The sequence below is a fragment of the Equus przewalskii genome, chromosome 5 (assembly GCF_037783145.1).
Source record: "Equus przewalskii isolate Varuska chromosome 5, EquPr2, whole genome shotgun sequence".
NCBI lineage: Eukaryota > Metazoa > Chordata > Mammalia > Perissodactyla > Equidae > Equus > Equus przewalskii.
In genome coordinates this window covers 34491827-34507437 of record NC_091835.1, presented here as the reverse complement: position 1 = coordinate 34507437, position 15611 = coordinate 34491827, and the positions used below count along the sequence as shown (strand labels likewise).

The 15611-nt window shown below is 43.3% G+C and overlaps 1 protein-coding gene across 4 annotated transcripts in view; it reads left to right on the top strand.

Moving 5' to 3' along the window:
• The window catches only part of ANO2 (anoctamin 2), a 326384-nt gene that overhangs the window by 151776 nt on the left and 158997 nt on the right, over nucleotides 1–15611 (top strand). For all 4 annotated transcript variants that reach the window (XM_070618946.1, XM_070618948.1, XM_070618947.1 and 1 more), the window contains 3 exons: nucleotides 4792–4926; nucleotides 10438–10598; nucleotides 15249–15331. In XM_070618946.1, coding sequence (XP_070475047.1) covers nucleotides 4792–4926; nucleotides 10438–10598; nucleotides 15249–15331 — 379 coding nt within the window. The remainder of the gene's footprint in view (nucleotides 1–4791; nucleotides 4927–10437; nucleotides 10599–15248; nucleotides 15332–15611) is intronic.

Here is a 15611-nt window from a genome sequence, read left to right as displayed (position 1 = left end):
TAACTGTTCTGCACATCTGAATGTAACCTTAATCCTAAAACTTAATTTTTAACTTGCCTTGGAATGTTTCGTAAGCATTAAATGAGATACTGTGTATAAAGCATTGAACTCGGAACTTTGCATGTGGTACATGCTGAATAATGCATTTCTCCCCTTGCTCTCCACTGCTGAGACCTTATCAACCATAGTCCGCTTACATTATTTCCAAGGGCTGAGGGGCCAGGGAGGGATCATTGGTGATTTAGAAGGCAAAACCCATGTTGGCTCCATCTCATGGTTTCACCAAGGAGAGGCCTTTGCTGGCTTGCCTGGCTTCTTCTGTGGCTGGGAATTTCTAGGCTGTCTTCCAGAAAACCGACTATCATGAACTTTAATTAAAGGCTCAGAACTTTTCTTTAGCATCCCCGCACCTGCTCACAATGCTGCTAGAAGCATCAGAATCTGTTTGCCTTTAATCTCTCTCCCGAGGGACCGGGAAAGCCTGGCAGCTTTTTGTAAGACCAGGAAGGAAGTTGCCGTGCCTGCCATCCTGCCAGGCCGATGTGGGCTTGGCAGGAGTTGAGAGCAGGGGTTGCCCCTTCGGCTGACAGGGCCGGCTTCCCTGGAACACACCCTGCTGGCACCTCTGCTCCACAATAACCATCTCCTGTCCTACTTCTGATCGCCTGAGAATGGCACGGGCATCACTCAGCCTCCATCACTGCCTCGGGCTGCCTTGCCAAACACCGACCTTGCATCTAAGGGCTGGCTGCCCCATTCCGGAAGCCTTGTCTATTGTTAGCTTGGCTTCTTCCTTCTGTGCCTCCTACAGGTGGAAACTCCCCTTTCAGATCTGGTGACATGTGAGCCTGAGTGATATGTATGCCTGACATGCATTGAATGCCGCCTGGCTTGAAGATAAGGGGAAGGATAAGACGACCTTCAGGGAATCCGTTGGCCTGCAGGTTATAGGACATGTGGTGTTTCCTTAAACCTATTTTAAAATCAAAGGATAATATACATATAGAAAGGTGTATATACAATAAATATACAGCTAACTGAATTTTTGCAAACTGAACACACACATACAAACAGCAGGAGATCAAGGAAAACATTATTAGCACTCCAGAAGTCCCCCCCATCCTGCCCCCTCCTAGTCACTACCTCCTTGAGGCTAACTGCCATCTGCACTTCTAGCACAGTTATTTTGCTTTTGAGCTTTATATGAATAGAATAATATAGTATATATTCTTTTGTGTCCGGCTTCCTTTGTTCAACATTGTGTTGTGAGATTTGTCCATATTATTGTGTGTTCTTGTAATTTGTTCATTCTTGTTGCTGTATGATATTCAGCAAATATATCAAAACATATTTATCCATTCTATTGCTTATACTCATTTGGATAGTTTCCAGCTTGGGGCTATTATAAAGAGTGCTGCTGTGAACATTCCTGTATGTGTCTTTTGGTCTTTTGGTGCACAGATACGCATCTCTGTTGGGCATATATTTGGGAGTAGAGTGGTTGAGTCCCAGAGGATGCCCGTACTCAGCTCTGGCAGATACTGCCAAGCAGTTTTTCCAAAGTGGCTCTACCTATACACATCCTACCGGGACCACGTGAGCATCTGGTTTCTCCACATTTGGAAAAATGTGGAGAAATTCCAGCACGTGGTGTTTTCCCTGTTTTTCATTTTTGCCATTCTCATGAGTGTGACAGGTATTGCATTGTAACTTCATTTGCATTTTCCTGATGATTTGATGATTAGGGAAGCTGAGCACTTTTTCATATGCTTATTGGTCACTTGGGTATCTTTTCTTGTGAAGTGTCCCCTCAAATCTTTTGCTTATTTTTCTATTGGTTTGTCTGCCTAATTCTTATTGATCTGTAAAAGTTCTTTATGTATTCCAGCTACAAGTCCATTGTTGAAGACGTGTGTGCAAATATTTTTCCCATTCTGTAGCCTATCTTTTCGTTAGTGTCTTTTGATGAACAGAAGTTCTTCATTTTAATGTCGTAGGTCGCGTCAATTTTCGGAATAATATCTACAACAGTTAACATTTATTGCTTGCTTACTAAGTCTTCACAGACATTACTCGTTTAACTTGCACATTAACATAATTTTAAATGGCAAAAATGAAGCTTAGAGAAGCTGAGAGACTTTCCCAAATCGCAGACCAGCAGAGGCCAGATTCATGCCCAGCTCTTCTCACTCCAGAACCCATGTTCTGTGATGTCTGTTATACCACAGAAGGTGCCAGCTAACATACCATGGACCTTGTCCAGTCCTCACATGTCTTTTGTTTGTGTTGTATATTTTTCTTTCAGTTGAATTGGTTGCCAACATTTAAAAATTAGGAGAAATACAGATTTCCAGCTTTTTGGGGGGAGAAGTTGTCGGGTCTGGCAACACTGGCCCCATTTTCTCACATCACTCGAATGTGACCTGAGCCCTCTGGTTTTCCACAGGAGATCCTATGGTTGGTCATGCGTGGCCTGCTTCTGTCATTTATGTTTCCCGCCCGGTTCCTGTGGGCATCTGAATTTTCAACTCTGCTGTATTCTTTTCCTTAAATGACATAATTGACTATGTTTCCTTCTTTACTCCATCTGTTCCTATCTTAATGCATTCTGCCCTCCTTCCCTCCCTTTTCCAGGTATCCAGGCTCTGTGGTCAGGCTCCCTGTCCACCTCTCTTGCCAGCAGCATTTTTATGGGTAAACAGAGAAATCAACTGTTTATGTGGGGCGGTTAGAAGAGTTCTTCAAAATATCCTACCCCGTCCTTTAAGAGGTGACGGCATTGTATCTCCGTAAAGCTTCTGTTGGAATGCAAATGTTTTCCTGGAAGAAGTGACAAAGTACCCCAGTAAGGTTTAATTTATCAGATAGGTTCCTTAAACATAAGCCTAGGAGGCAGTGGGAGAAAAGATTTATAGATTGTATGGGTTGAGAGAGTGGTTGGGGAAGTCTTGTGTCTCTGACTGTCTGAATGCCTCAGATTGGCCGCTGTGGTGATACAGCTTCAGAGCTGGAAAAAGCACGGGAACATGGCAGGGGCTGGGGGATGGATGGGTGGCTATGTGTGGTCCCTCTCCAACTCAGCAAATTTCCCCAGGCGTATCCTCTGCCCAACCATTTTCTTTCCTTCTCTGAATCCCTCCTGGGAGTCAGTATGATGTGCAGGTTAAGAACTGGACTCTCAACTTAGAAGCACTGGATTTGAATCTTGTCTCTGCTTCTTACTACCTGTGTGACCTTGGGTGTTAATCTTTTTGTATATCAGTTTCTTTATCTATAATTTGAGGATAGTAACATACTACCCCTTGGAGTCGTGAGGACTGAAAAATAAAATAATATTCATAATCTTAGAGCGGAACTTGGCAAATAATTAGTCCTCAATAAACGTCAGTTTCTACTGCGACTGTGGTTATACTGGCAAGAGCACAAGACATCCTGGGGTCGGATGGCAAGCGATAGAACTCTGGCTCTGCCGTGCACTAGCCTTGTGACCTTAGACAAGTCTGTTTATCCAGGAAGTTTTCTCACCTGGAAAAGATGTTGTGAGAGTTAAAAGTGAGCTTAAACAAAACAATCCAGATGAAAGCAATAGGTCAGTTTGTGCTTATTACACCTTCTGTCTCTCTCCTGCTTTCTTTCTTCTCCGTCTTCTTCCAGAGATGGGTAATGTGGACTGGTGGAGAGGGTAAAGTGAGTGCCCATGAAAGGAGAACTAACATTATTACATGGTAATGGAAAATAAGAACTATGGTGATGCCCCTTCTTTCATTCCCAATATTGGTAATTTGTGTTTTATCTTTTTCTTGATCAATCTGACTAAACATTTATCAGTTTTACTCATCCTTTCAAACAACCAGCTTTTGGTTCCATTGACCTTCTCTGTTTTTTGGCTTTCAATTTCATTGATTTTCTTCTCTCTTCTTTGTTATTTCTTTCCTTCTACTTCTTTTGAGTTGAATTTATGTTCTGTGGCCCTTTGGCGGTCTAAAAATCACTGTCATAACTAAGATAGTTTTTGGCTTCCAAAGAATCAGTTTTATCTCCTTTAGGGGCAATATTGCATATAGTATTCTGGATTGACTGGTTCTTTTTCTTTCCATACTTTAAGGTTGTCATTCCATTATCTTCTGGCTTTCAAGAAATTGGCTGTAAATCTTACCTTTGTTCCTTTGTATATAATATCTTTCCTTCTTCATCTTCCCCTCCCCCATCCACACCACCCCAGCTTAATTAAAGATTTTCTTTTTCTATGTTCATTTTACAGAAGTTTTTGATGTGTCTAGGTATGTGGAAGTTTACTTTTGTTTTTGTATTTATTCTGTTTGGGGTTCTCTGGAGTTCTTAGATATGTGTTTTGCTATTTTTGATTAATTTTGGAAACTTTTTCATGAAGTATATAATTTGTGTGTTTTGTTTATATAAGCTAGTTCCAAAAAGGTGTGTTTTTCTGTGGGTTGAGTACTCCGGCACTCATGAAATGATGATGTGTTATGCATGTTTCTCTGGTAAAGATGCCAAAATTTATGGCATAATTTTAGTTTGCTGTTAGGGCTGGATTCCTTCTCACAGCTATTTCACATGAGCAGCCAGGACAGGTGTGTATATGTGATTCCAGTGGAATGTAATTCATTTCAGAAAAAACCAGTTGTAGATTCCTTGTTCTGAGGTCCCTCTTTCCTTACGTAGCTTCCATTCCTTTTCAATTATGCTGGCCCGTTGTCAGGTTTAGAACAAATAGAAATGAACAAAGTATATAATGTTTTTAATATGTGTTTTATTTTCTTTCTTTTCCAGAAAGTATTTTGGAGAAAAAATTGGACTGTATTTTGCCTGGCTGGGGTTATATACGTCATTCCTCATCCCGTCTTCTGTGATTGGGGTGATTGTGTTTCTTTATGGATGTGCAACAATTGAAGAAGATATTCCCAGGTAAGATGGTTTGAAAGAAAAAGGCTCAATTTCCATATGCTGCATCAGTTTGCATACGGAGTTTCATCCCAGTTACAAGTACGTTTCACATGCCTCCTTCCAAACTCCTCACTCTCTTTCTCCTTCCCTTACCACACACATAACTTCCCTCCAGAGACAGATCTGGGAGCTACAGATTCTGGGAAGGGCTTCAGAGCCATGCTGGGTGTGGCCCACTTCCTTCCCCGGTCAAGCTCTTCTCCGGGACCAGGGTCGATGTGGGCAGGTAGATAATACCTGATGACAAAAATAATGCCTGAGAAATGCTTTTTTCCCTCAACTTCGTGACTTTTTTCTCTGGTTTCCCGTAAGACCCAAGGCAGAAAGTGTTGAGTGGCATCCGGTAGAGATCACGTTTCCATATGGTCAAAGGCTTTTGGGATAAAATACTGTGAAGCTGTCTGCAGAAGCAGGCAGCTGTGGAACTGAGGAAAGCTCAGCCTCTGGTTCAGGAAGTCAGAAACTGCAGGAAGTAACAGGCCCCATGGTGGGGCTCTTGGAGAGCAAGAGATGGAACAAAGGCTGGTCCTGATGGGGAAGAGAGCCCACAAAGAAAATAAGCACTTAAAAATAGCATCCTTTAGGACTGACAGCATTATATATGAGCTATGCGACTGGATAGTTCACTCCCTGAGTCTAACCTTCCTTGGCTGTAAGATGGTAATAGTAACATCTACCTCATGGTGGTGTCATGAGAATTAAAGGAGACATTGTTTGGCACATAGCAGAGGAGTAATAAATGATTGTTGAATGAATTAACGTATGTGGAAATAGAGTACAAGAGACAAAAGAGACACTCAGCCAATATATAGATGTAAATCTCTCGCCATTTTCAGAACTGTCCTTGCAAACTGAAGCCTGATTAGTCTATTTTAATATTCTGTTGATTGCAAGTGATAGAAATGCAACTTGAACTAGCTTAAGCAAAAAAAGGGAATTTATTATAAGGATTCTGTGGTATCTCAGAGAACCCCATGGCGGCCATGTGGCCAGCCTAAGTAACAATGGAAATGGGGACTCCTATTTATCTCTTGTCTCTGATTCTCTCTGTTATTTATTTGTTTCACCAAAGATTTCCACCTAGATATAAACATTGCTGCTAATAGCTCATGGGTGTTACATCTTAGAGCTTCATACTTGATTAGTCCCAAGTGAAAAAGTCCTGTTGGCTCATTTTGGCTCAGGCCCTGGGCCAACCAGTTGCTGCCGTGGGGCAGGATCACACTCTACCATTGTACTCTTAACACACTGTAACATTGAGGATGTTCCCTCAATAGCCTGGTAGATGAGGACACTGGTCAGACTATGGGTGTCCGCTAGAGTTGGGGATAGTAATGGGAAAAGTAAAGGCCATCCTGAAGGAAGGGCCAGGAGCTGGGCTCTTTTGAGGAAAGTGTATCTACCAGTGTTAGAATCCTGGTGGCTTTTCTTGGCACTATGTCAGTCTACAGAAATGGTCTTGCAAATTAGAGAAACTGGAGATGGCATTGCCAGTAATTAGAATAAAGCTAAATAACTTGGTATAAGAGACAAGCGAGTAGATGTTTTGTATATAGAACTCCGGTATTATCTGTCCAGTGTTCTTGACTGGGAGTTCTGGGACCTTTATCACAGTAGATACGTTGTTGGGGTTCTTCCTTCCCCAGGCCATCTAGCATGAGGGAAGAACTAATACTTACCAAATACCTACCTGTGCCAGGCATGGTGCTAGGTGGTTTTTATGTATTAGTTTCTTTGATCTTATAGAGATTGACGTTATAAACTCCATAAGATAAGTGTTACTATTTTCACCTAACAGAGATGGAGAAATTGATGCTAAGTGAGGTCACGTAACTTGTCCAACAACTTCAACAACTAATTCTTGTCAGGGTTGGGATTTGATTTCTGTTGCTTTCTGCTCCAAAGGCTTTGCTTTTTCCAATAAGCTGTGAAATCTTCCAAGGTGTTCATATCCTCCTCAGCAGCCCAGTAGCTTCAACTGGCCCTGCGTGCTGCGTTCTCAGGAAACACGCCTCCTATGTTTTCCATGGCCAGTTGTGATTCCTAGAGAGCTGGGCCTCAGGTTGATCAAAAGTGGAAAACTCCATGCTGTGCACAGAGAACCGAAGCCAGTATAGTGGGTGGGGCATCAGTGTGCTGGTTTACGTCAGGACTTAGAATTTGTGCCCTGGTTCCCCACATGGGAATACATGTGACAGTGGCCACTGCAGCTGGAAATGACTATTGTCTACACATGCTTCAATGATAAATATCTATGCACACGCACGCACACTCATATGTGCAGGCATATATGCATGTAAAAGGCAATCACTATCATTGCAGATGTATCATATTGCCTCTCAGAGTGTGTGATGTTTTACAAACTGTGGATAGCAACCCATCAGCAGATTATGGAATCAATTTACTAGTCTCTGAATTCTAATACTGAATCTAAACAAATTCATACCCTTTCAGGATCTGTGTCTAGCAGCCACCCCTAAGCGTGATTAAAAACTCGTACTATTCCTGGGATTATTTCAGAGGTTTCCAATTTTGGCAGTGAGCCCAGAATTTACAATCTATGTATCACTTTTTAAAAACTTTTTCTTTTGAAAACACTATAGATTCACAGCAAGTTGCCAGGATAGTACAGAGGGGCCCCGTGTACCCGTCATGCTATTTCCCACACTGGGCATGTCTTATGCAACGATAGCACAACATCAAAACCAGAACATTTACATTATGTGGAACTTTAAATGGTACCTTTTATTGCCAATAACTTTGATATGTGAGCTACACGTATTACTTGTAAGTAGTAATTCCATATGTGCATGATACATCTATAGAACTTTCCTCTCCTTACCAAGGGATTGGTTCCATTTGTTAGGCATTGGCTTACATGGGTAGGAAAGACCAGAGCATTAAAAACAATAAAGCTGATTAATTTAAACCATATTGAAAAAAAATTCCTTACTTTAAGTCTGATACCTTAATAGCAGATGTTACGTCTGAATTTCCTGAATAATCGCCTCGTTGCACTTTCTCCCTTTGTGCTAGCCCAACCCTGTGTCAACTAACTTTTGACCAATGAGTCACTCGTTAAGAACACCACTTGGTTTGGGGTCTTGATTCAACTGATTGTCAGGCCATTTATCAGACTTTTTACGCTTTCTAGAAAAAGTGATAGATTGAAGAAATACGCCGTTGGATTTGTAGCCCCAGTTACTTCTAGCTAGAAATCTGTGGGTTATGCAGCTGGTGAATACCCAGGAATGATTTCAGTTCTAGGAGAGCCTCTTTCATCTTTCAGCTTGTCTGGAGGCAGCCTCTCTCAGAGAATACAAAGTCATTTTAATGCCATTCTGAGGTAAAATTTCTCCAGAATTCTGTTCAAATTGCTAGCGTCGACAAAACTAACAAAAAACCAACCAACAAAACAAAAAGCACAATACATATAAAGCATTCTGAGTTAAAATTTAAATAATTTGGGGGTATCCATGTTACAATGGCTGCCATTTTGCACAAATGATTGATAGTAACTATACTCTAATTTAGAAACTAATAATTTACGCAGCACAAGTGTTTCAAAGTGTGTCGTACCAACCTGGTTGCTGATACTTTTTTCATTCTTGACCTGTTAGCATTGACTAGGTTTGATTAGGATGGAGTTGACAGGATTGTCCCTCCCCCCGGTCCATGTGTAAAAAGACCCTGACCGACAAAGCGACGTCCCCCACGCACACACTTGAAGGGCAGCACTGAGAACTTGTATGTTCTTGGAGAGAAACGCACAGTTCTTTCCTAGCATTATACAGATCAATAATTTTCTGTGAGAATCTGTTTTCTGAGAGGGGACTCTCTTCCCTGAAAGTAGCAACTCCTTTTCAACTGCACAGTGAATACTTGTCTGACCCAGAAGGCTTAAAATAAACCTTGCTCTCTGGTTACCAGTGAGAACATGCTCAGGTGAGACTAGCACGGCTGAACGTATTATTAAGTATTACCATTTAATGTTGTCGATGTGAATGAGTCACTGCTATTGACACTTGCCAATGGAGAGCTTAGCAGCGAGGCGGTGGAGGAACTGGGGTTTATCCTCGGAGACCGAGAGTTTCCATTCTCTCACACAGAAGGCCTTTCCCTGCAGTGGACTTAATAGCTTGTTAAATGCAAGCCTGAAAGCTGGGACTTGACACACAGTGACGTCCCTCGGTCAAACCCTTCAACTTCTTTATGAAGGGGACCTAGACCCAGGCATCCCTTTAATTTCCGGGTTTCATCTAAGCGCTTGCTTTTGCACACAGGGTGCCAGCGTGCTCACCCGGGTCGGCCATGCTCTGTAGCACCCTCTGCTGCTTCTTTCTGGAGAAGACACAGCTGTGCTTTTCAGCGTAGGATCCCTTGCCTCCCCATCACTCTGTCTTCAGCTGGTCTGTGAGAACAGCCAATTCTTCATTTTCAGGAAACCTTGAGTTCTCCACCCTTTTCCCCCAAACCATGAGCTTAACCATCTACCCATTCCCCTGGGGGGATGTTACACACCAGAATGATGAGTTCATTAATTTTTCCTACCAATATATAGTGTGGAGAGATATTGGGGAAGCCAGTTAGGGCTGGTAATTCCTTGGTTCTTATTTGTAAGCACTCATATGAGCCTAAACTTTTTGGACCCAGCTAATAACCTAAGGAATGAATGGAATTTCAAATATATTCATCAGTCCATTAAATAGAAATATATTGAGAATAGATTAGAATATAGGGATGTTTATGTGACTCATGCTTCTTTCTCCAAGAATCATAAAATCTAGGCTTTGGAAGAATTCACCTTATTTTTTCATTCTCCCTAATCCCATTTCATGGTTATGATAATTCTTATTAGGTTAAGGCTATTAATCCTATTCTACAACTGGTCATGCAGCTGATGCACTTAGAAAGGGGCTTCTAACCCAGACTTGACTCTATTTTTCACATGGCTTCTCCTTTTGGAAGTAAGAGCTTGTGTTGGTCCAGTCACACACTCGTGTTTGTTTCTCCTTGTGGCCAGTCTCACACATTTGTGAGATAGCCAGTAGAGTTTAAGAAGACAGCCTATACTTGAACGATGATGATAAAATCTAACTTCAGATGAGTGATCTAGTCATAATTATTGATGCTCCTCATCAGCCTCACAGACTCAACACATTTTGAAGGGACTTTATAAGGTGTCATTCAATGTACAACATCTCTGACATATGGTCACTAACTTTCTATTGGGACACTTCTAGTGACAATGGGCTCCATACCTCAGAGGGCAGCCTTTCCATTTTTTTTGGACAAAATACAAGAATCACCCTCTCACGGTGAAGAACCCTATCCAACTTCTTTAACACACCTCACTTACAGAGTTGATAAGCTCAGCCATAGATTCAGACGTGGGAGATGTTTTGGGAGTGACGTGCTTAGGATGGGTCTTGCTTGAGCTCCACCTGACCCAGAAGTCTCTGTCTACTGCAGCAAAGAGATGTGTGACCAGCAGAATGCCTTTACCATGTGTCCCCTTTGTGACAAGTCCTGTGATTACTGGAACCTCAGCTCAGCCTGTGGTACGGCACGAGCCAGCCACCTGTTTGACAACCCTGCCACTGTCTTCTTCTCCATCTTCATGGCTCTGTGGGGTAAGTGGTCATCATGAGGCTTGCTTATATGGGTGGTACCTTTAAGTGAGTTTAGTGACCAAGCTCTAAAGCCAATATCCTTTGGTTTCCTTCCTTTAGTATTAGTCCTTCTGTCTCAAGAAGTATTTTAGGGATAGTAGATTTCTCCCCTTTACTCTCATATCTGTGAATAGAACTAGGAGTATCCTCCATGGCTTTATGTATTTTTTAAAAAGATATAGTGAAGTTAATCTCGTATTAATATTGTGTATGATTTATTCAGAATTTGAACCAGTGCATGTTTTGAAAACCCATAGCACAGCCATACGACAGGTAAAGTCATTGATATCATCCAGTATAATGCTCAGAGTGGTGGGGTGACTGCCATGGTCACAGACTTAGCTGGTGGTAAAGGTGGGTCCAAACCTGGTCTCATGACTCCAGGTTCAGTGCAATTTCCAGGACATCATGAGTGTAGACTATAGACATTTTACTTAATGCCAGAGTGGTGTTCTCAATATTCCCACTACAGGGATTTGTGAAGGAAAGAACAAATAGTTCCTTCATTTTCCTCCTCCTCCCTTACCCCCAGAGTATCAGGGTAATAAACTTTCTCTGGGCCATAGCCATCTGACCACACACACCACACACAGACACACACACAGACACACACACACACACTTCTAGTCTCACAAACTGGAATAACAACCCCATGGTAACTGAAGATTTCCAAGAGGACACACCCACGTGTATTAAAAAAAAGGACCAAGCCAACATATTTCAACTCATCTTGAATAGCCACCTGCTTTTTACTTATCGCTGGATGTGCAGGCTCTTAGCTTTCTGATTGGATCACAGAGCAGCAGGGCCACGATCTTGCTGCAGAAGCTTCTTCATTTATCACTGACTCCGTGGGGCCTGGAGGACGTCAGGATGGGACTGTGAGTCACACACCCCCGAAAGTCTGAGGAGGAGAGGAGGAGAGGTCTGTTCTCAACAGTGCTGGGAGAACTGAATGCAGCCTTCCTCCCTTCCCTGTGGGGACCTCTGCTTGGGTGGAGATAGAACCAGGCTGGAAAGATTTCCATATGACTAGGCTACCAAGGAAAATTGCCATGGGACACTCTATTCTCTATTCTTAGGGAGAATAGTCACTACCAGGGGACACATGAACAGTGGTCAGCCCAAAGAAGTAGGGTCAGGGAGTAGGAAGAAATGGCACTTGTGACCATACACATATAGCTCTGGAATTGTTCTCAGGAAGGGTCAGGAGAACAGACTGCAGTTGAAGCTTGTTGCCTGGGAAGTCATGGGCAGCTCTGTCTCCTGGTCAAGCAGGGGAATCTTGTAATTACCCCCAAATCCAGTTGAACTGATCTGGAACCTGGAATATGCATTCATTGTTTGATATATTGCAACCCTAATTCCCATTAATTTGTCTTGCAGATATTACCATAATTGAGTAGCTGAAGCTTAATAACAGTGGGTCCTTGATCCCTTAAGAACTTTCCTGGGATGAATAATTCCTTGTTGCAGAGAAACTTGGTTTTCAATTGTACTTTCCCACTTTCAAGCCCCAACAACTGCCTCTTCTCTTTCCTCAAGAGCTGTGATGGGCAGATGCTTCCCACCCCTTCTGAGATAGCAATGATTAACTCCCCCCACCTCTGGCTCCTCTCTCTTCCTCTTGTAGTCCTGCAAGAAAAGAAAAAGGGTGGGATTATGTCAGAGCTTCCTGGCTTAGGGTAGGGTTTGGTTTTGTTTTTTTAACAGCCTTGCTGTGTTTTATGTGATCATGTATTCAGTTACAGCAGCCAAGAGCCCCTGGGCATGATTGCCTACAAATTACAATTAAAAATGATAGTAATGCCTCTCATTACCATGATTGTTATGATCAGTGGTGCTGTGCTGGGTGGGCCTGGGCCAGGGCCCAAGCCTGTCAGGTGTAAGGCTGGGAAGAAGAAGTGGTCCTCAGAGAGATTCAGGCTGTTGGTGGAGTGGGAGTGGGGGTGGCCGAGACAGGCACCGCGTGGAGGGCACTGGTCAGCAGGACCTGGTCTGTTGGAGTCTTCAGGTCCAGCTCCCCTGTGGTTCTGGCCTCAGACCCCAGGGAACTTTGGAAGAAGAGTAAAGCCCTATTGAAAAGGGAAGTGCAAGGCCGGGTTTCTGGGCTCTTTTCTGAACAGAGGTTAAGGACACTGACTAGGGGGCAGGTAGTCCTAAAGGTGTGTCTCAGTTCTGCCCTTACCAGCTGTGGATACCAACAAGTCAGTATGAATCTAGCTCAGTGTCACTAAAGTCAATACTCTTAACCAAGGTGCCATATAACCTGGGGCATGGTTCTTAACCTTTGAGCGTCACTGTCCTCATATGTAAAAAGGGTGAAGCAATACCTACCCCATAGTGTTCTTGTGACAAGTGAATGAGATATGTGTGCAAAGCACTTAGCATAGTGCCTGGCACATAATACGCACGAGGAACTGTGAGCTGCTCTTCATCGTTATGGTGGTCCTCCCTTGTCCTCATGACTCCTCTTCAGTGACTCTTGCGTGTCTCATCTGTTCCCACAGTCTGACTTCTCTCCTTCATGGAGACCATGGTTGGGAAGCACTCCAAGCCCTGCTGTATGCAGAGCCCTCCTCAGTCTCTGAGAGGAGCGTAGGAAGAGGAGGGACGGCCCCCTTGTTCTCAGAGCATCCCTAGGCCAATGCTGGTGTTGGGAGGTCAGCACGCCCTCATATGGAAAAGCTTTAAACCGAAGGGAGAAAGCACACAAATTAGTGCACTTTAATGTAGTGTCAAATAAAAGAGATTTAGTTTTAAGTAACTGCATATTCAGCCGGTCTGTAGGTATTTGTTAAGCTCAGTTCTGTGCTGTGTCCGAGGTAGACAGAGACAGCTAAGAGCGGAGGAGGAGTTTGTCTTCCTGTTTCTACCACGCTGGCAGCCAACAGTCCAGTGCAGCATGCAGTGAAGGACAGCCTGGCCCTCACCAGGTGTGGTGTAGAGGTATAGGGGTGGCCTCTGGGTGTGTCACATCTCTTCTCTTTCCAGGGCGCCAGGCCACAAGGGAGTGTGGAGGAGAGGGTGCCCGTGAGCCTGAGCTTATGAAAGAGATGGGACTTGAGCTGGTCAGGAACAGATGAGGGTAGCATAAGAGAGGAGGACAATTTGCACAAGTTGGGGATGAAGAGGACAGTGAGGAGATGAAGTCAGCAGCAATGCCAGTGTGAGGTGTGTGTTGCCAGATGGTGAGAATAGATTTAGACAGATGGGTCTGGCTAGATATGCAAAGTCCCAATAGCCAGAGAGAACTTAGACCATAAGAAGCCACTGAAAGTTTAGGCGGCGGGGTATTGGTATCCTCCTGTCCCCACAGCTTCTTCACTGCCCAGATCTCATTGTTCTTCAAGACTCAGCTCAGACGTCTTCTCTAGCAGCTAGCACTCCCTCTTCTGCATGCCCACAGCTTTTTAGCTGTGTCCTTCTTAAGGCCCCGGTCACTTTATGCCTTGGATTGTAGTTGTTTGCTATCTCTCCTCATGGACTATAAACAACTTGAGAGCAGAATCCACATCAGAGTCACCTAATCTCTTTCATGATGTCTAGAACAGAGTTTTGTATATTGCAGATACCTTAGTCAGGCCTAGTGTTGTTGCAGGATTAGAAATTCATTCAAGCTTGCTCAAATAACAAGATATTTATTGTAAGAAAGAAAGAAGCAAGCTCATGGATACAAGAAATGAAATATAGCCAGGCCTCTGGGGAACTGGAGCTGGAGAAGCTGTCAGAGAAATCATATCCTTTTCTTCTTTCAAGGGCTGCATGGTTTGTCCCATTTCTGCTTCTCTTTGTATCTCTTAGTTTCAATTTTCAAAAGAGAGTGTCTGACTGGTCCATCAGCAGGTTGTGGATTAGATGGTCAATCCTGGTATAGCAAGCCATGGCTATAGAGTAGAGGGTGTCAGTTCTTTCTGGAGCATGTTGGGCTGGCCCTTCAAGGGGCTGTGGTTGGAGCAAGCAAACTGACCAGTGTGTAGATATGGTAGGCATTCAACCAGTATTTGCTAAACAAATGCAAGAAAGAATGAATGCCGCTTAAGAGAGATTAGTCTATCAGCTGCATGCAGGCTGGGTTGGAAGGCTGAGAGTCCAGACTCAGGAAGACTACTAGGAGACTGCTACCTAACCTCAGAAAGATGATTAGTGCCCAGAAAAGGGAAGTGGTGCTGGGGACAGAAAGAAAGATGGGAAAAAAGTGGGAGTGCTAAGGAAGGTGCGAGAAGAAAGAATGTATGTATAGGGAAGATGAGGTTTGTCAAAAAAGACTACAAACCCTTCCATTCTTATTTTCTTCATCCTTCCTTCATTTCTTGAGATCAGGGTTTACTCTCTTCTCAAAACCTAGAAGTGGGGAAAGTGTGTGTGTGTGTGTGTCTGTGTGTGTGCTTCTCTCTCTCTCTTTAAATATATCTGTTGGGCTCTCATGGATGTGGAATATTTTGAGCAATTCCAGCTAGAAGTAGGAGAAAGGAGGAAGGGAATAAATGCTTTAAGGAAAGTCCTTAAAATTTGAAATCTATAAGTTTACCCTCCACCTCCATTGGTGAACCCAAAGGGTACTCAAAATCTAGTCTTCAAAATTAATAGTAATTTTTCTTTCTTTTTAAGCTACCATGTTTCTCGAAAACTGGAAGAGATTACAGATGCGACTGGGCTACTTCTGGGACCTGACTGGTATAGAAGAGGAACAAGTGAGTTCTCTTGCATACTTCTCTGGGTGCTTGCTTTGCTTTGACCCTGGAAGTAGATTGTCTTGAGTGAGATAACCAAATACATTTGCTATCACATCAGCCAGTCATTGGCTGAGTCTCACTGTGGCTGCTTTTCTAGCTTGGCTCCATGGGCTGAGTCATGGTTGATGTGCACCAAAGCCAAGAGTTCAATTCCCCTCTCTTCTCTCGAGTTGTAAGATATTAGACCTGATCAGTGGCCAGATGTCCTAGTGACACTTTCTTAAAAAAGAGATGGCAT